General features: G+C 31.5%; 1 protein-coding gene across 2 annotated transcripts; it reads right to left on the bottom strand.

Annotated features, from left to right (window-relative positions):
* Positions 1-2,935: 2,935 nt before the first annotated feature.
* On the bottom strand, positions 2,936-6,793 carry LOC140833927 (probable inactive receptor kinase At5g10020). Of its 2 annotated transcripts, none has more exons than XM_073198464.1 (4): positions 5,355-6,793; positions 4,289-5,197; positions 3,685-4,209; positions 2,936-3,583 (listed from the first exon to the last, which is right to left on the bottom strand). In XM_073198464.1, exons 1-4 carry the CDS (start codon positions 6,256-6,258, stop codon positions 2,991-2,993), a joined length of 2,931 nt encoding a protein of 976 aa, XP_073054565.1. In that variant the 5' UTR covers positions 6,259-6,793; the 3' UTR covers positions 2,936-2,990. The 2 variants fall into 2 exon arrangements, with proteins under 2 accessions (XP_073054565.1, XP_073054558.1); XM_073198457.1 differs by having other exon boundaries at positions 3,685-4,218.
* Between the last annotated feature and the right edge of the window lie 14,462 nt (positions 6,794-21,255).

The following is a 21,255-nucleotide window of genomic DNA, read 5'->3' on the forward strand; positions in this document are numbered from 1 at the left end:
ATTTAGAATAAATATTACATGTGTCGTGCAAATGTATGGATTAATAATAACTCTTGGTGGTAAAAGAAAAAAAAATTACGTGGAATGATTAAAATTATGGTATTTCAAAATCAATGATAATTTAGTAGCAGACAAGATTGTCATGCAGTTTTAAAATTTAAAAAGTAAAATAATGATACGCAAAGTACAATTTTTCAAATTGTTGAGAATTGGTCACACACATATACTTACAGATATTATGGACATTTATATAAACATAGATGGACAATAAATTTAATAAGAAACTTTCGATGAATAAAATTTTAAAGTTACAATTATATAAACGCAAATATAAAGTGTTTCGTCATTTTATTGATCAAAGCAAATTCAACCAGTGCGATCAACCAATTAAATAAATAAAAATTTTAATTAGGTCTCTTATGAGACAGTCTCACGGATTTTTATTCGTAGGACGGGTCAACAGTGCTTATATTTATGATGAAAAGTAATATTTTTTTCGTGATAAAATATTTGTATCACAAAATTGATCTATGAAACCACCTCACATGTGATATTTTAAATGTCTTCTTCCTAGAAATAAGCTAACTGCTCCTAAAGAGTAAAGGGCATGCAAAAAAACAAGGGTGATTTAAAAAAATAGTATTATTATTCAATATCTCAAATTGGAGACGGGTTATCAGATTCTAGACTCAATTGTTATAAAAACATATCTCGACTGATTAAAAAAAAAGTGGTATTACTTGGATGAAAAGAGAAAAGTGTACGTTGGAATAGCAGAAATCAAGTGTTTTGAACCAAAACATATATATATATATATATATATATATATATATATATATATATATATATATATATATATATATATATATATATATATATTCATGTGATTATAATAAGCAAATAAGTAAGAAATGAAAGCACCTTTGAGTTAGTACTTTGCACAAGCAATCGACGAAACGAGAAATAAGCAAATAAGTAAGAAATGAAAGCACCTTTGAGTTAGTACTTTGCACAAGCAATCGACGAAACGAGAGTGACGGAGAGAAAGAGCCAACACCCTTTAATCAAAGCCTTTGAATTTGATACATTCAAGATTCATACATTTTCAACTTTTCATTATATAGGTTTGAATTAAGGGAGTTGTCATAATAAACAATTATACAATAATGATAATTCCAGTTCACATTAAGTTGTCAAATATTTTATACTTTTAGTTTGCATTTAAATTTTGAATCAAGGTTAGGCTCAAAAAATTAACTTGCATAAAATAATCAGATGCTAGTGTAAGAACTCACAGGTAATACAACAAAGATATGTCTTAAATATATAGATTTGGAGTAGGTCTCTTGTGATACGGTCTCACGAATCTTTATCTGTGAGACATGTCAACCATACCGATGTTCAAAATAAAAAATAATATTTTTTCATGGATGACTCGAATAAGATACATGTCTCACAAAATACGACCCGTAAAATCGTCTCACACAAATATTTGACATAGATTTGTTTGTTTTTCATAAAAAAATAAGAAATTCGTTAGAAAAAAAATGACAAGAAAATTTTATAATTTCCCAAACATAGCTAAACCTAAATATATAAAGTAGACTAATATTTAAACAACCAAAAAAGAATTAAAACTTATACAATTGAGACAGACGAAGTAATTATAAAGTGTAGGAATTAGTCAGCTCAAGTTCCTTTCTTCTTGTCCTGATCAAATATCTAAGTATCGATTAATAAACTTGGCCAAATGAGTGGTCTGTTTCATTAAGAAAAGGTCCACTGAATTAATTAAATGTGTCGATTATTGTGTAGTAAACATATGGAATCAAGGCACTCATCGATTTTTTTGTAAAAAAGGACAAATTTTAGCTTATTTTTAATGTGTAATATTTTATTTTGTCCGGCTAAGCAAATTTAGGGGGGTGATGTCCACATGTAAGGGATTATATTTTTTATTTTATTTGGGTCATGTAAACCAGACGATAATATCTAAGGATGTAAACGAACCAAATTTTTTGTGAGCTATTCGAAGCTCGATTCGATAAAAGCTCGTTTGAGCTCGTTTAATGAGGCTCGTTAAGCTAAACAAGCCAAACTCAAGCTTTACAGTATTCGGCTCGTTAGCTCGTGAACATGTTCGTTGGTAAGTTCATGAGTAATCTTTTAGATGAAAAAATAATAATTTTGATATTTGATTTATTGATTTTGCATATTATTTATGAAATATATAGAAAAATCTATTAAATTTATTTATTATAATAAATTTACAAATTTTAATAAAAATAATATATTTTTCTTTAAATATATAATTTAGTTTTAAATTAATTTAATGAAAATTTAAATGTATAATTAAGCTTGTTTAGGCTCGATAAAAGCTTGAATAAGCTCGCGAGCCATGCATATATTCGTTAAATAAAGCTCGAGCTTGGCTACAAACCAAGATCAAACATTCAAGAGTTCGACTCGACTCGATTACATCCCTAACAATATCAACCTATTAAAAATATCAAATACTGTCTATATTTTAAAGAGGTGATCGAAATCAAAGTTCTTTTAAGTGCAGAATCAGAACCATTTTTTTGGGTATGATGATTTTGTTACAATTGGATCATGAATTTTAGATATCTTCTTAAATTTAAATTTTGGTGTCGGATGAGTTGTGATCTATAAGTCGTCGACCCGGTCTATATTTGCAGTGAAAATTAATATTTTTGAGATAAAAAGTAATAATTTTCCGTGCAAGAGAGATTCTTTTAGCAAAATTGATGGTGAGATTGTGTGTACCTTGACGTGAACTGATGCACAAGGTCTCAAGTGTTGAGAAATGGTAGCTTTAACCATACACAAGAACATTTAATCTCTATTACAATGCCAGACGAAAAATGAATTTCAAACTACACAACTAGAAAATTATGATAAAGGAAACTTCAAACAAACTAAAAAGTAAACAAGAAATTTACAAATAAAATCTTATTTCAAAGTTTAGGCTATGACAGAGCTATGGTAGAAAGATCTTCAAAAACCATTTTCATGTCCGGCCGTTCAGCAGCCGGAAGAATACACTTCAGAGCAATTCGAAGCATGGAGGTTAGACCCTTTGGGACACTTACCACGCCCTGTGTCCCCATAATCTCCGCATCAAAGCATTCGTTTTCACGGTTCTCTTCAGCCATTTGACTAGCCCATTCTGATAAATCCACAACTTCAGGATTCCCTGGGATAATATCAACTGATCTTCTTCCGGTCAAAAGTTCCAGCAAAATGACGCCAAAAGCATAAACGTCGCTCATGAGAGATGGGCAAGGTTTGGTCATGTTCGCAAATTCAGGTGGCCGGTAGCCAAGAGCACCTGCATTCAGCACTTGCTCGGCCGTACCCGCTGACGTTAATAATCGGTGGAGACTGTAATCTGTTAGGAGTGTATTTGTGGTGGGAATTTCGATCAATATATTGGTCGATTTCAGATTTCCATGAGGTATGGCACTTTCGTTGTGTAGATAAGTGAGGCATCGAGTGATATCAATAGCGATCTTGAGCCTTTTCTTGAGTGACAAAGGAGGAAGTGTTGTTGGATCTGTCCCTGCAATTTAAAGCTTCAATATTTTTAGATTTCAAATTTAAACAATATGCATATAGGACCGCAGAACTTGGTAGTGTTATGAAAATATTTACGAAATGTACCATGAATATAGAGTGCCAAACATGGTGCGTCGATGTACTTAGTTATGATTAGTTTCTCGTGTTCCTTGGGACCCCAATAAAATCCTTGAAGAGAAACTAAATTGGGGTGTCGAATATTTCCTAGTCTCTTTGCCTCTCTTGCAAACTCCTTTCTCCCTTTCGCAATCCCTTCTTTTAGCAATTTTACTGCCAACACATGACATGAAGCAAGCACAGCCTTATACAGCGTTCCGTGGCAGCTCATACCAATCACTTCTGCAGGCGCAGCTGATAGTTCTTCTGCAGTAAATTTCAAGGAGTTACCATAAAGGTGTAGATCTCCTGCCAGTTTTTCTGGTGAGCAAACCTTTAGAGAATTTGAATTTTCAGGTTGGTGCCTAAGCACTGTAGGTGATGTGTTAGCAGATTGGGTGGTGGATACAGGACAAGGTACCACCACTTCAGTTTTTCTTGCTGATTCTTGAAACTCGCAGTCTTTCCTTTCGTCAACTGCTGAAGAGACATACCTCCGCTCATGGCCAGATTCTGCACCCACTGCACATAAAATCATAAGGAGACTGGACCATTGATGATGAATCAGGACAACGTTTTCTAAGATGCTCACCTTTTTTACCTCCAGTTTCCGTGGAGGTTGTAATAACTCTTTGTTGATGGACTCTGCAGAAGATCACTAATACCAGTATCACTAAAATGGATGCACCACCGATCACACCAGCAATAATGCCCGTCCGAGTTGCAGATTGCATGTGAGAACCATGTCTCCTCAAGCCTAAATTGTCATCGCCTTTCACCGAAGATGCCTCGTTCGGGAGTACCAGCAAGTAATTTCCAGGATGAAATGACGAAGAAGGGAACTTCTGTAAGTTTCCAGGAACAATCCCAGAGAGATTATTGTATGATATATTAAATTCTTTTATCGTATCTGGAAGATCATCAGGGATACCACCCTCAAGATGGTTGTAAGATAGGTCAAGATTTTCCATGAGATGAAATCTACCCAGTTCAGGGGGCAAAGAACCCACAAGTTCATTGTACGAAAGATTGAGAGCTACCAGGCTGTAATTTTGTGAGCTGACTTCATCGGTAGGTATCATGCCAGAAAATTTGTTCAAAGACAGGTTAATTTTAGTCAATTTTGTTGAGTTAAAAAGGATAGGAAGAAGGGAACCACCTAGTTGATTTAAGCTAAAATCGATAACTTCCAACTCCGGATATGTTCCAAGAACAGGTGGAAGAACACCGCCTATTGAGTTGTTGGAAATCTTTATTGAAATAAGCCTCATGAACTGAGATGTTTGGTTTGGTAGGAGTCCGGTTAATTCATTTGAACTCAAGTCGATTACTTCAATATAATTTCCCCAACTCTGAATCCTGGACAAGTCTCCTGAGAACATATTGTGACTAAGATCTATTATTGCACAGTGACCTACTCGTGAAGGCAAGGGGCCGGAAAGCTTGTTATACGATAAATTTAGAATCCTTAGATTCTCAGAAGTAAAACTTCCGATTGGACCTGAATAGAAGCAAACATAAGAACTTGAGCACTATAGAAACAGAGAAAAATAAACTAAAACACCACTCTTTTAACAGTAAAAGCGTGCCCAAAAGTTCACCCTTGAACAACTGCAAGAATAATGCAAAAATTTAATCAATGCCACTGGTACACGGACCTTGAAGATGATTGTGACTTAGATCTAATTCAGACAAGAGCATCGAGCTCTCTTGCAAAAGGCCCTGCGGCAATGAACCTGATAACTGGTTGTTGCTGATTTTAAGAACTCTAAGAGATACTACAAAACTAAAAGATGGAACATTTCCGACAAAATGATTATCAGTTGCATCAAACATCTCCAGACTGTCAAAATACGGTATTCCGTCGTGAGGGAAGAGTTCTCCAGTCAAGTTATTATGACTGATATTCAGATACCGAATAGACGAAATAAAATCGGGATTTCCTAATCCTAAGTCCAAAGTTCCCGAAAACATATTGCTGCTCAAATCAACATACAATGCGGAATCTAGTTGTCCTAAGAGGCCCATTACATCTCCTACAAAACCATTCGAGCGGAAGTCCAAGTACTTCAGAAGCTCCAGACTAGCAAAACCAGATGGAATTTCTCCTCCCATGCTGTTAGATGAAACATTAGCAAGAACCAGGTTTTTTAAGGTTGTAAATTGAGCAGGGATTGAACCTGTAAACAAATTGAGTGAAAGATCCAAACTTTGCAAAGATTGAAGCAAGCCGAGCTCTTTTGTCAGTGTGCCACTCAACTGGTTACTGGAAATAGTCAAGTTCTGAAGTTTTTTGAGCCCAGAAATAGCCGAAAATTGGAATTCTCCTACTAATCCTAAATCATTCAGTTTGATTGAGGTCACACTGCCATTACTGCAATCAATGCCATACCAATCTTTAGGGCAACCATCAGATTCTAAAGACTTAGGATCCCATGAAACAAGAACTTTCCCTGAAGGATCACTCTGAATTCCCTTTTTGACCCACAATAATGCATCTATTTCTAATTCTCCAACCGATAATTCTACCAGTAACAGTACCGCAAGACAAACGAACTGCATTCTTTTACAGAAGAAAATGAGGGCTGATAAAGTTATAGACAATGGCTAAGTTTATTATGAAAAATGAAGGAAATTGAAAGACAGGAATGCCGTGTACACAAAATTTTACAAGTTAAAAATTGTGAGCAAAATCAAAATGCAAATGCGGAAGAAGATTTCCTACAAAACTAGAGGGAACCATTAGCAATAAATGTGGAACAATGAAAGCTTTTCCTCACCTTGCTGCCAATCCGAGCACATTATAGCAGAATTTAAACCACTCCAATCATTACTTCTTATCATTCAACAACCAAGAGTCCCACAAAAAAAAACCCAACTTTTTTAGCTACCCAAAACAACAAATAGCCTAAAATGAGTTCTACATCTGCATGAGAGCAACACACTCCCACTAACCCAAAAACAAAACAAACCCAGAATTCCTTAACATTGAATTGTAAAAATCCCACCTTTTTATTGCCCGAGAATCAAGAAAAAAGAGGTACTGAAAAGAATCCCATAAAGGCTATCCAGTCTTTTTTGTCTATATAGACAGACCCCACGGCAGGGGCGGAGCCAGGATTTAAAATTACCTGGGGTTGGCTCCGTCCCATGCTGTATTTAATAAAATAAATAAATAATTAATTAAAAAAATTAAAATAAAAAATATGTAAACATTGACTTCATGAAAACATAGAACAAGAGTATTTAATATTTAATACCTTCAAAAACATGGAGCTAAAACACTACTGAATATAAATTCGAAAATCCCATTTACATAATTCTGAATTTTTCCAAAATTCCTACAAAATTCAATAAATTCGCATTTATATTTTCTATAACATCTAAACATCCAAATAATAAATAATCAACACTAAAAATCGACAATACTCAATATAAAATCTGGAAATTCGAAATAATGATCAAATAAATTCTAAAATATTATCAATATCATCAATCGGCTCAAAATAGTAACTACAATAAAAAAATTTAATATATATCAATTATCGGAATTAAAAAAAAAACCAAAATACCCAAATTTTGAAATACTAAAACATGAAATCACCTTTAAAATTCGAAATCTAATGAAGAACAACAAGAACGAGCGGTAGAAAGTCTAACGTTAAGATTTTCTCATATTTTCGGTGAAAACGACGACCAATGGGCGACGGTTGATTTCAAGACGACAAAGAAACTTCGAAATTTGGTATTAAAAAAAAGCTTATTCCGTGAGATTTCCGAATCTACAATCGATTTTTAAAACTGGCGACCGATTATGAAGTTACGGCAATTTGAAGTAATCAAAAAATTGTGATGATTTGAGAGAGAAGAATAGAGAATATAAAAAAAAAAAAAAAAAGAAAAAAATACAGATGGGGGCTAATCAACAAATTTTTTAAAATAAAACATATTTATTTTTTTTAAAAAAAAATTAGGGGGGGCTGGAGCCCAACCCAGCCCCCTTAGTGCCTCCGCCCCTGCCCCACGGTGTAGTGGAAGTAAATGGTATGCGGGTGGCAAGAAACTGAATGAGACATGGCCGTGTTCTCAAGGGAAAATGGTCAACAGCACAACAAATCACTACACTAAAGAAGAGTAGAATTTTGGTAGGTGGGTTTAGTAATTGACGGTAAAAATACGGCCGCCACAGGAATCGAGGGGAAGTGATTCACTGTCGATTGAGCAGTATGGACTACGTTCAAAGGCCGAGTCAAATCATGAGAATTTACTTTTAAACTTTAGAATAATATAATTTGATATTAATCATATATAATCATATGATTAATATATTGGGATACGTGAAAATTTATACTAATATAAATATATGAATTCATATATGAATTGAATTGTGAATTTACATAAATATCTTTACTTTCATTTAATATTAATCATTAATACATATTTTCATATTAATCATTAATACATATTTTCTTTTTCATTTTCTATTTCATAAAATTAAAATTAATTAATTAAAATCTATCTATATCTATATCTATACTATACTAATATAAATATATGAATTGAATACATGTTTTCTTTTTCATTTTCTATTTCATAAAATTAAAATTAATTAATTAAAATTTAAAATTAATTAAAATTAAATTAATCTATCTATTATATGAATTGAATTGTGAATTTACATAAATATCCTTACTTTCATTTAATATTAATCATTAATACATATTTTCATATTAATCATTAATACATATTTTCTTTTTCATTTTCTATTTCATAAAATTAAAATTAATTAATTAAAATCTATCTATATCTATATCTATACTATACTAATATAAATATGTGAATTGAATACATGTTTTCTTTTTCATTTTCTATTTCATAAAATTAAAATTAAATTAATCTATCTATTATATGAATTGAATTGTGAATTTACATAAATATCCTTACTTTCATTTAATACTAATCATTAATACATATTTTCATATTAATCATTAATATATATTTTCTTTTTCATTTTCTATTTCATAAAATTAAAATTAATTAATTAAAATCTATCTATATATATATCTATACTATACTAATATAAATATGTGAATTGAATACATGTTTTCTTTTTCATTTTCTATTTCATAAAATTAAAATTAATTAATTAAAATTAAATTAATCTATCTATTATATGAATTGAATTGTGAATTTACATAAATATCCTTACTTTCATTTAATATTAATCATTAATACATATTTTCATATTAATCATTAATACATATTTTCTTTTTCATTTTCTATTTCATAAAATTAAAATTAATTAATTAAAATCTATCTATATCTATATCTATACTATACTAATATAAATATGTGAATTGAATACATGTTTTCTTTTTCATTTTCTATTTCATAAAATTAAAATTAATTAATTAAAATTTAAAATTATCATTTAATATTAATCATTAATACATATTTTCATATTAATCATTAATACATATTTTCTTTTTCATTTTCTATTTCATAAAATTAAAATTAATTAATTAAAATCTATCTATATCTATATCTATACTATACTAATATAAATATGTGAATTGAATACATGTTTTCTTTTTCTTTTTCTATTTTATAAAATTAAAATTAAATAATTAAAATTTAAAATTAATTAAAATTAAATTAATCTATCTATCTATACTAATCTATACTAATATCTATATATGAATGTGAATTGTGATTATATTGACATCAAATTCACACAAAACCACTTTATTTTTTTTTTCAAATTCACAGAAAATCACTTTATTTTTTTATATTACAATTTGTCATATTAATAGTGTTATTTAAGTCATTTTTTATTTTAGTTTAATAAGATCATTAATAGTGTATTTAACTCAATCAAACTAACTATTATTTTAATTTACTTTAAATTTAATTTTAAATACTTAAATTTATACATTGCCGTCAAATAATAATAGGAAGACAAAAGAGATGAGTCGGATTGAATAAAAATAAAGTATTAATAAATATTAAGGTCATACAAAATTTCTTTCTCTCATTTAGAATAAAAATATTTTCAGACTCCTCATGTGTCAATAGAAATATACGATTGAGAGAAATATTTTTCTGTAATAGATTTCAAACACTGTTTTTAAGTTATTTAATCAATTTTTTTATAAATGCTGCTAAATAAATATTATTAAATAATATGCTATATTTGATCATTTTTTGTTCTTGCAATGAGAGGAGTTTTTTTACCCTAGCGTTAACATGTTTGATTGTTATATGTCATTTGTATTGATCATGTAATTGTGTTTGGATTGTTTTTGTTATTTGTTTGTTTGCACAAAGAAAAGAGAAAATAAATTCAAATATCCAACATAAATGGTTATTTTTCAATTTTTTATTATTAAGATATTTTGTTATTTTTTAAACACATAATGCATATTTTCTGTTTGCTTAGATTACTTAGTTTAAAGTGAGTTAGAAAATATTAAAAAATTGAAATATTTCTTCGTTTTTACCTTATGTCTCAGAATATCAAGGAATAATATTTTTTATTTATTGAGACAAATATATTTCCAAACTTCTGTCTATAAATCAATATTTAAATTTTTTACGACATTATTATATTATCTAATCAATTTTTTTTACTTAGATTGATAGAAGGCATTTTAATTTGAGTTTTTATGTTCTTGTTTATATTATTTTTGTAATATTATTTATTATGAAAATAATAGGTAAACTACAAAAATTGGTAGGTCTAAGAGTCCTCAGGTAAACGACAAATATGGATAAATTATTAAAATATATAATATCCAGTAGATTTTTGGCATGCGCTTTTGTTCTAATTCAATGATTATGCATGATTCTAAATTTTCATTATATCACAAGTTAACGCATGTTTTGTTGTTGCTACATATATTTTGTCAATAGTCTAATATTTTTCTATGGTTTAAGAAAAATTGTGTGACTTTGTATTATATTTTTACAGCTGCTTTTCTAAATAGTTTTATTATGATTTCAAGGCACCATTTTTCATTTGTGTTTTTTAAAGAAGTTGAATGAATATCTATAAAACGATGACATTAATAAGACGTCTTCTCTTTATTTAAAAAAAATATTGGAAAATTTATACAAATTGTAAATAATATGGGTTAATATTTAATTTGAGAGTGATTTATGTTTTTTATTGTTCGTATATACTTCAATTTCTTTGTTATTGTACTAAATAAATTATTTTTAAACTTTGAGTTATCATTTTTTTTCTTATCGAGATTGTTTGTGTTATGATTTTTTTATTCGTTTTGGTTAGTATTGTTGGCGGTAATTGATTTTTCTGATATTATATGATGTGTCTTGTTGTTTATATAAAAATAAGTATGAGACTACACCAATCAAACCACGTATTTTGGGTCTTCTGTTCTATGAAGAGAATAATAAATGATTTCTGTGAATTATATAATTTCTTGGTTTTTCATATATATAGTCTACGAAATGCGTCAAATTTTGAACAAAAAAGTTTCGACAAACATAGGATGAAAAAAAAAAAGACATGTTAAATAAAAAAAATATGTTGTGTGTTACTATGTTGGGTGCGATAATTGTCTCTGTTTGGTAGAGCGGTCGAACCGTGATGCTTGAGCTGCTGTGCAGTTTAACAGATTTGAGTTGCACAATTACTACTAGCTATAGTTTTTGGTAAAGCGACAAACGCTCAGTCTTACAATTGGTATCAGAGCCAAGGTCACGGATTCGATTCCCATTGATTGCAATGAGTGCAATTATAGGAGGAAGATTGTTGGGTGCAATAATTGTCCCTACTTGGTTGAGCGGCCGAACCGTGGTGCTTGAGCTGTTGCGCGGTTTAAAAGATTTGAGTGTACCATTACTACTAGCTATAACTTTTGGTAAAACGACAAGTGCTCAGTCCTACATACTATGTCCTAATTTCTGTATGATATAATTCAAGCACATTTTTTTATAGATATTTGAAATTAGGTCCAACTAAGTAACATGAAACATATACATATATATTAAATCATATTTAAAGCAAATTTTTAAGATAAAAAATGATTCAGATTTAAATTTCAATGAAGCACAATGAAGAAGAAATTGAAGAATTGTATGTGTACATTAAGTGTTATATAATGATTATGTTGCTACTTCATGGTTGTGCGACATATAAATGTCAATATTTCTCAATAAAATAGTTTTTCAAAAAGAAAAAATTCTTCATTCAGAAAAAAAATACATGAAAAACAAATTGTACATAATTTTCATTCTATTTATAATGGTATGAGAACAATTCTAAAGCTTTGTTGACACAATATAATAGATGAATTCTGTGCATTTCATTGAGACATCGAGCCAGTTTCACTTTATTTCCTCCAATATTATCTCAATATATTTCGAGGTGATACGAGATTGTTTTTGTCTTTTTTTTTAGTCAAAGTGTCTAACCAGCTAATTCATAACATATATGATGTAGCATAGAAAACTCCTTGTCAAGTAAATTCACTTAACCAAATACTGAAATTCAAATAAAATTCTACAATATTTCATCAAATTAATTTTGACTATCGTAAAATGCTCATGAAATCTAAATGGTTATATTATTAGATGAGATATTGAATAAAACAAATACTTTGACATATATTAGAATGATATCTCATATGCATATTTTAATTACATTATTCGTATCTATTCTCAAGATTTTTAAAATACAATAAATAATTTTGTATGTCGTTCTACAAGATAAAATATTATAAAACAAAATATAAACTCGCTAGAAGAAAATTTGTTTTGTTTTAATGAATAATATAATATTATGTTCTAAATGCAACAAATGAGATTGAAACTATATCATCCTCATGACATGATGCACGCAATCATTATTGCAAAGCTTCCAAAAAATGACGATCAAAGATGATTTTCTTGAATTGTGTCAAATTAAATGAGGACACAATTCTAAGATATAGTCATTTGAAGAGATTTCAAGTAATTTTTCTCACAGTGATTGAGAAATAGTTGTTGAAAATTTATTAATCTTATAGCTATAGACGATCAGATATTTGCTGAGCATACCAAAATAGTTATATGCATATTATAACAAACTACGACAAAGACAGGGGCGGATCCACTGTAGGGCCGGAGGGGGCCACGGCCCCCCTGAATTTTTTTAATTTTTTTTACTATGTAAGATATATTTTATTATTTAGTATATATATTATTTGACCCATCAAAATTTTAAGTATCTATAATTAGTCTAATGGTTAAAGACTTTCGAGGTTTACACATATGGTCCATGTTTAATTCTTTTTATACGCTGTTTTTTGACATTGTTCTGCAATTTTTTTTTTTGAAAACCTAAATAACGGGCTTTTACAAAGTCCCAACTTAAAACCTTTATAGTTGGTTAATACAAACACAATCAAGAAAGCCATTTGAAATAATAACCTTTTGCAAAACATCTGCTATATTGTCGACTGACGAGTGAAATATTGTGGGACGCGAGTTCGGAGACACATCAGAAGGAAAGACAAGGATTCTTGGAATTTTTTCTACGTTCAGGAATTGAGGTAGACCGGGCCCCCCAAACATATCATTCTGGATCCGCCCCTGGACAAAGAGTTGTTGAGTTGTCAAAATCAACCAAGAAGCATATTGGAAAGTGTGTCAAGTGGATAAGATAATTTCTCTGATTCATATACCGTCTATGGTCATGATTTTTTATTTTTTATGGCTTAGTTTGTTTTATTTGATAAATGTTATTAACCATGTTTTAATTCATTTAAATATTATCAAAATTTCGTACATATATTTTCAGCAATTTAGGTTTTTAAGTGCAACGCACGTGCATTTTTCTAGTTATATATAAAAAGTTATATACATGTCGAATATAATTGCAAACGAGTCGCACTGTAGAGTGTGTGTAGTGCGTGTCTCGGCATGTTCGTTTGTTTTATGTGCGAACAAGATTCATGACAGCGGAGGTTAGGTAAATTTGTTACAGGCTTTGTTCCCGCTAATTTTTATCAGTTATATTATATTCACACCTTCCCAAAATAAAATCTTTTCGTATTCAGTATAATTTTTCATATTTTTTAAATCAATTTATCTCATCAATAAATACATTAACCATCAACAAATTTTTTTTTATCATATTAATGAAAACATTGTTAAATAAGCATAAAATTAAAATTTTAATTGTAAAAAAACTTATTTTTTCAACAACTTTTTTCACAAATGTTAATGTCAGACCATCTTATGGATCAATTTTGTGAGATAGATGTACTAACTCTAGGTGCTGTAGGGCCTTGTGATAGTTTAAAATACATTTTAGACAGTGAAAAATAATGATTTCAAGAGATCATAAATTTGACCAGTATTTTTTCATGAAAGAAGGAAAATCTGAGAAACAAGACGAATAGGATGTGGGAATTTGACAGGGAAAGATGATTTAATTTACAAAATGTTGGTCATGTGATAACATGCATGGCAGAAGCACAGCTCATTCTTTGCTGACTGTGGTCGAGCCAGGTAGAAGATGGCTAACTTGAACTGTCATGTAAATGACATCGATCCACGGTGAGTACATTTTTAGTATTAGAACTGTGGGATGCTTAATGGGACAGGTTGAACCGAAATCGGTTCGGAACAGCCCCGGTTAATTCTGAGCGTCCGGTTACTATATAGGTTCGGGTAGGAATGCATATCAGACGAGTCGAGCTCGTGTATCATACTACTCGAGCTCGACTCGATTTAAATTTTATTTACACGAACTCGATCAATAATCTATTTCAAGTTTGGGCTCCACTTGTATATATATCGAGTTGCTCGAGGTCGGAAAGCTCGAACATCTGAATTCTAAAATATAGATCTTGAGTTCGAACTTGAGTTCGGATTTGTGTATGTATTGACAAAAATATCATTTATTTTTCATACTTCTAAATAATATATTAATGAAGTTATTACTCCAGCAACTCTCAAGCTACTCAAGTATAAATAATTGAAACTCAAATTCGACTCGAAAATATATCTGACCTCGATTTGAGCTCGGGTTGCTTACAAACTACTTAATAATAACTTGATGGAATTTTTAGGAACGTGGAGTCAAATGTCTTCGCCATGCTAGTGCTAGGAGAATCATTTGTTGTTTTTTTTAGTTAATTTATATAAAAGACAATCAAATACTAATACATCGTGGGAAAAAAAATTCAACAACAAAAATTTTGAACTCGCACATGCACATACTAATTTGTTTCCTCGAAGGTCTTGTGGCTTGATCGACCAAATGAATTGGGCCTTTTAAACTGGGCTTTTCTAGAACAACACCCAACCTGAATACCCGAAACTGATTGCCCACTTTTTATCGGGCTTTTCCCTAAAAACACCCATATGACAATTAAATGGGCTTCGTTTGTTTTTACTATATTCTCTAGCTAAACCTTGGGCCCATTGGTCATTTCTTGTTCCATTGTGCATTTAAAAAAAAAGGATACAACATTTTTTTAAACTCTATCCAAATGACCCGATCAAAGCAAATATTTATCGGGTCACTGATCCAACCAGTAATTAAAGCCACAGGTAAATTCTAGTCCAATAAAAAAAAGATAAAAATTTGTGTGAGATGGTCTTACGAATCGTATTTTGTGAGACAGATCTCTTATGTGGGTCATCTGTGAGAAAATATTACTTTTTATGTTAAGAGTATTACTTTTTATTGGGAATATCGGTAGGGTTGAACCGTCTCGCAGATAAATATTCGTAAAAATGTCTCACAAAAGACCTACTCATAATAAAAAATGAACATTTTGTTGTTTAAAAATTAGTCATTTCTAATTTTAAATTTTATTTCATGCAAATACAACAATTATAACCTAATTAACTAACACTTATTAATTCAGACTGTTTGTTCTCCTTTTTCATTTAGGCGACGTGCTTGATCATGTAGGCTTGGCAACCATAGGAAACATGAGTAGATTAATTATAAATTAAATAATTCTTTTTGACTTTTTAAAATAACATAGTATATATTTTTCAAACAATAGTACAGATCTAATATAAATTTTATCTGTATTAAAAATGCTTGCTTGAATATTATGTTGAATTACTCTCAACTAGCCTTCGTGCTTGCACATTTAGCACTTCCTAATAAGTTTTATGTCCACAAGAATATCGATCGGATTCGGACTATTAGTGCATGGCTCTCATGAACACCGGAAACGTTTGACATTAGTTTGTTAAACTGTACTGGACAAACTTTATGAGACAAGTCTCCTTCATCCGATCAAGGGCTTAACCAATCTAGCTACTACTACCATTAAAATTTGGCAAAAACTTGTGTGAGACGGTCTCATGGGTCGTATTTGTGAGACGAGTTTCTTATTTGGATAATCCATGAAAAAATATTATTTTTTATGCTAAGAGTATTACTTTTATTGTGAATATGAGTAGGGTTACGATCTCACATGAGACTCACTCAAATTTGACAAAAACTTGCGTGAGACGGTCTCACGTGTCATATTTGTGAGACGGATATCTTATTTGGGTAATTCATGAAAAATATTATTTTTTATGCTAAAAATATTACTTTTTTATTGTGAATATGAGTAGAGTTGACTCGTTTCACAGATTATGATCCGTGAAACAGTCTCACATGAGACTCATTCCTAAAATTTTATATTAGGTAGAGCACTAAGAAAACAAATAGTAGTTTTTTCTATCGTTTTTTTTAAAACTATTCTTTAATTATTGCCAGTTTAACCCTTCATCAGAAATTGTCTACTCAGTATGAGACACTTCTTACCATACTGCGTGTATCATCTGTCTGCCAACGTGAAGGTGTTTGAGATAATAAATTGATTAGAATTCGATTAAAGTAAATTAAATTGTTATTAAATTTATAATGATGTTAATAATTGGTGGGATTTTATTTAGTATATGATATTTTTGTAAATGGATAGTGGAGATTGTGTGGGTGCATGCACAATGGCCAAATTTAGGTGCTACCGGAAAGGCCATGCATGTTCTCTTGCCATAAATGTTGCTTTAAAGTTAGATGTGTGCCCCCGTTAGTACCAATTATTGCCATATTCAAGTGGCAAAAGTTTTTTTTTTTTTTTTTTTTTTAACAATGTTTGTAAAAGATTATGTTTTTAGAGAAGTGACTAAATTTATAAGTTGGAGAAGTTGTGAGGAAAAAAACAGATGTGTGTAGTGTTTGAAAATAAAAGTGAAAAACTGCTCTTTTTTTTTTTTTAAGATAGAGTGTTAATTGCAGTACTAGTTTTTTAATAAAAACAAAATAAAACCCTTATCAGATAAAAAGTTTGATTGTGTATTGTGAAATATAATAAATGTTTATGCTACCAAAAGTTTACCTCGGGCTCGGTATGAAAAGCAGGTATTTGAATCTTCGTAATTGGATGGTTCGGATCAGTACTCTAGGATTTTGTTAGAGTAGGACTCCTGCTGAGATAGAATCCTACCTGAGATAGAAGACCTCAAACAACGGGACTTTGTGACCATGGTGGCTAGGACTTTTTGTGGCGACTTTGACTCTTGCTTTATTTTGGTTAGATTCAACTGAATCCCCTATTTATCGAGACCTCTAATCTCTTAATGAGAATATCTTCATATCCCCTAGCTGCTCCCGGAGGGACTCGGACTTCTCGACCCTTGGGTAGGCTTGGGCCTCTAGCCCAATTGAGGACTCATGGGCTCGAGCTAATGGGTTCGTACCAATGATTGAATGGTTGGGCTTGGTATCATGGCTTCTGATCAACACAGGGGCATACACCTTTAGAAAGCTAGGGTCAATTCTAACTCTGAAATGGGCTTGGGTCCGTCCAGCTATGTCACTTTTAGGGGACATCAATGGTACCCCCTCCTCTAGTCTAAAAAAACATAAACTTTATACTAGAGAAACTCTGTTAGGATCCAGAACCATATGTTACTGATCTTCTCTTCAACGACTTTGCTATCGGTCACCCAAAAGTATTTAGCATTGCCATCTTTATGGATGGATACTGAGGAAGACCGGACCTTTTTTTTTGTTTGATTGCTTTTTTTTTTTATGTTCAAAGAACAAGTGGTTTTGTTAAGTGTATACGAGCTTTCTATGAGAAATGATATGATAGATAATAGTTATCTAACAAGAGACTATGCAATAAAATAATAAGATCTTGTAATGAACTGTTGGTTCTAAGCTATCTTTGATGATTAAGTTCAAAATGAATCAAATCTCCCCAAGTAGGATTCGAACCTATGATTATGGTCGGAGGGTGGAGGGGCAGACCTCCTTCCCGCCTGGCTAACGCTTGCTCCACTATGGCAGTAATCAATTGTGTAAGTTCGGCCACAGTGAGGCTTTGGCTTCCATTATTACTTCGATTTCTCTCGCTCCCATTGACAATATCTTCAGTATTCACCGTCTTATCTCTTTTCCCTTCAAGTTCCCATAGAAGATGCCAATTGATGATACCAAAAGTTTATATCGGGTTCGGTCTGGAGAGTGAGTCATCGAATCTTCGTAACTGAATGGCTCAGGTCAGTACTCTGTGCTCTTATAACTTATTGGAGTAGGACTCATGCTAAGGTAGAATCCTACCTGAGATAGGAGACCTCAAACAAAAGACTTTGTGACCATGACGGCTGAGACTCTTGTCGGCAGCTAGGACTCTTACCTTATCTTGATTAGATTCAAATGAATCTCCTATTAATCGGGACCCCTTATCTATTAATGAAAATATCTTCATATCTCCTAGCCGCGCCCAGGCTCGGATTTTCCGACCCTTGTCTAGGCTAGGGCCTTTAGCCCTATCGACAATTCATGGGCTCGGGCAAATGAGTTCAGACCAATGATTGAATGGTTGGGCTCAATCCTGGCTCCTGATCAGCCCAGGGGCCTAGGCCTTTAGAAAGCTAGGGCCAATTCTAACTCTAAAATGAGTTTGAGTCTGTCCAGCTATGTCTTTTAGGGGCATCAAATGTTAATGATAGTTTTGGAACAGACATACATCAGAGATAAAAGTGTCCATGAAATTTTCCTTTTGTTTACCAAAAATCAGAATCATTTTTGGAAAATCAAAATAAAACCATATTTGAATTCGTATTAAATAAAGCACAATGAAAAGCAAAATATGGAGTTAAGAAACATTACAAAAAAAATTGTTTAGGTGAAAATGGCTTAATCACATTTTTTTGAAGTTACAACTACTGCTTTGTATTTTGTCACTCACAATGAATTATTAATATATCAGTGCGTAACATTTTGGTTTTTGTCAATAGATTTTCATAATTGTCTTGACTTCGTTGTCATTTTTCAACTAAAAAAAAATCAAATTTTAATTGTATGTGTTGGTCCCACGTGCGGAATTTGAGATAATAAAACCCGAAAATAAAGAATAAAATGGACACCGAGATTTACGTGGAAAACCCCTAAAATTATTAGGGTAAAAACCACGGGCAAGATGAAAAGAATTCCACTATAATATTTTGTGGTGTACAACTCACTCACTGTGTTTCCAAAGAGAACACACACTCTCTTAATACAGGAGAACAAACACCTCACAAATATTATAGAACTTAAGCACTCAAATGCTTATAAGATGAGAGAAAACTCGAAGAAGGGATAATTTCAGAATGAAGGGGGAACTCTATTTATAGAGCCTCCTGTCAGTGTGAAGACGCGTCTTCCATCTTTCCAGGAAATTTCCGCCATTTGAAATTTCCGCCTGCCTGCCCACATTTATTACATGTTTTGACTGGCCCCATTTGAAAACTATTGTTCCTGCCGACAGTATGTCGAGGGATAATTGCTTTCGGACATTTTCGGATGCCAAATTATTCACTTTAAACTATATAATTTTTCGTGTTGATTAGAAGTGTTAGTCCCCCATGTTTTAACGTTTTCCCGATTAAGTCTTCCATTTTTCAAATGTACCAAACTAGTCACGTCCTGCTTTTTTTCGAATTTCATTTAATCTAACTGTTACGTTGAATGTTATAATAAACGAAAACAAAATTTGAATATTTTTATCAAGAAAAAATATTTTGAAAAACGACCGTTGTTTTGTGATTCGAGTGTAAACCTATATTTGGAAAAAGATATATCTTTTTTTGGTTATACAACAACAATAAACGACTCCCTTAAACGGTCGAACTTGGATCAAGTCAAATGCTTTTGTTTGCAAATTGCCTTTACTTAATTGGAGGAGGACCTAAAAATAAATATTGTATTCCTCTAGGGGTCAACTCTTACTTATTTAATCATACTTCATCGATTAAATCTCAACGATTTTATCGTTTATTGACTCCCATATTTTTTCAGCGTACACTTTCTAAAATGATTTTGAGAAAAAAAAATATTTCTTACATTATCAAAAGAAAGAATCAAACACCAAATCATTTCTAATAAAATATGATTTAAAAATCTTCCTATTTTTTCTTTGATTAAAAATATATTTATAGCACTAAAGAATAGGGATGTAAACGATCCAAACCAAATCGAACAGTATCGGGCTTGAGCTTGGCTCGTTTCCGATTAATTCAAGCTCAAACTCGAGCTCGAGCTTGATTCGAGCTTTTATCATCTGGCTTGAGTTTGGCTCGTTTAAGATTGATAGAGCTCGAGCTCAAACTCGAGCTTTATTCGAACTTTTATCATCAGACTAGAATTCGACTTGTCTTGAAATTACTAAACTTGTGAAAAGCTCGAGTTCGAATCGTTAAAAGCTCGTTTATCATGTTAATCAACCCGGGCTCGAGCTTGGTTTATTAATAACTCGTTTATCATATTTAACAAGCCTGACTTGAGCTCGGCTCGTTTTCGAGCTCGTAAAACATACAATTGAGCTCGAATTTGAGCTTGATTCGAGCTTGTTAAAATTAAATATATCTATGAACTAATTTTATATTAGACATACAAGTTTAACTTTTATTAGTACTCATATTTTTATTTGTCAATTCAACAAATGAGTCAAGCTCGAGCTTACGAGCCACCTAAACGAGCTGAGTTCGAGCTCGCGAGCCTATTAACGAACATGTTTGCGAGCTCACGAGCCGAATACGCTTAGGCTTGAGCTTGGTTTGATTAAGTTGTCGAGCCCAAAATCGAGCTTGAGCTTGGTTTGATATGATTAACAAACGAACTCAAACAAGCTTTTTATCGAACCGAGCTCCGAATAGCTCACGAACGGTTTTGGTTTGTTTACATCCCTTTTAAAGAAACTCGATTTCTCTTTTCATTTTTTTATGACTATGAAACATGTAGTCACTGTCTTTTCATGTGCATTGGATAAAACTCGGACTAATGCAGTAGTATATAAACCATGTTAATCAGAAAAATCGTACTAATCAAACCATATGCGACAAGCTCGCACGAGAAAATATTGATAAAAAGAATTGAACTCACTACCACTTTGAAAATTCAAAAACATACATGACCTTTTACATGAAACTAATAATATTTTGAGACCCCATGTTTATTACAATCAAGAGTGATTCTCATGTGAGACCGTCTCACGGATCTTGATCTGTAAGACGGATCAACTTTACTCATATTCACAATAAAAAGTA

The sequence above is a fragment of the Primulina eburnea genome, chromosome 1 (assembly GCF_022965805.1).
Source record: "Primulina eburnea isolate SZY01 chromosome 1, ASM2296580v1, whole genome shotgun sequence".
NCBI classification, from domain to species: Eukaryota; Viridiplantae; Streptophyta; class Magnoliopsida; order Lamiales; family Gesneriaceae; genus Primulina; species Primulina eburnea.

What these genes read in the sequence shown, in the direction of transcription:
- LOC140833927 (XM_073198457.1), bottom strand. Translation starts at nt 6,258, where the DNA reads ATGCAGTTCGTTTGTCTTGCGGTACTGTTACTGGTAGAATTATCGGTT. An exon ending in GGAAACTGGAGGTAAAAAAG is followed by an intron (nt 4,219 to 4,288) that starts GTGAGCATCTTA and finishes TTTTATGTGCAG; the next exon opens with TGGGTGCAGAATCTGGCCAT. An exon ending in TTTGGCACTCTATATTCATG is followed by an intron (nt 3,584 to 3,684) that starts GTACATTTCGTA and finishes TTTAAATTGCAG; the next exon opens with GGACAGATCCAACAACACTT.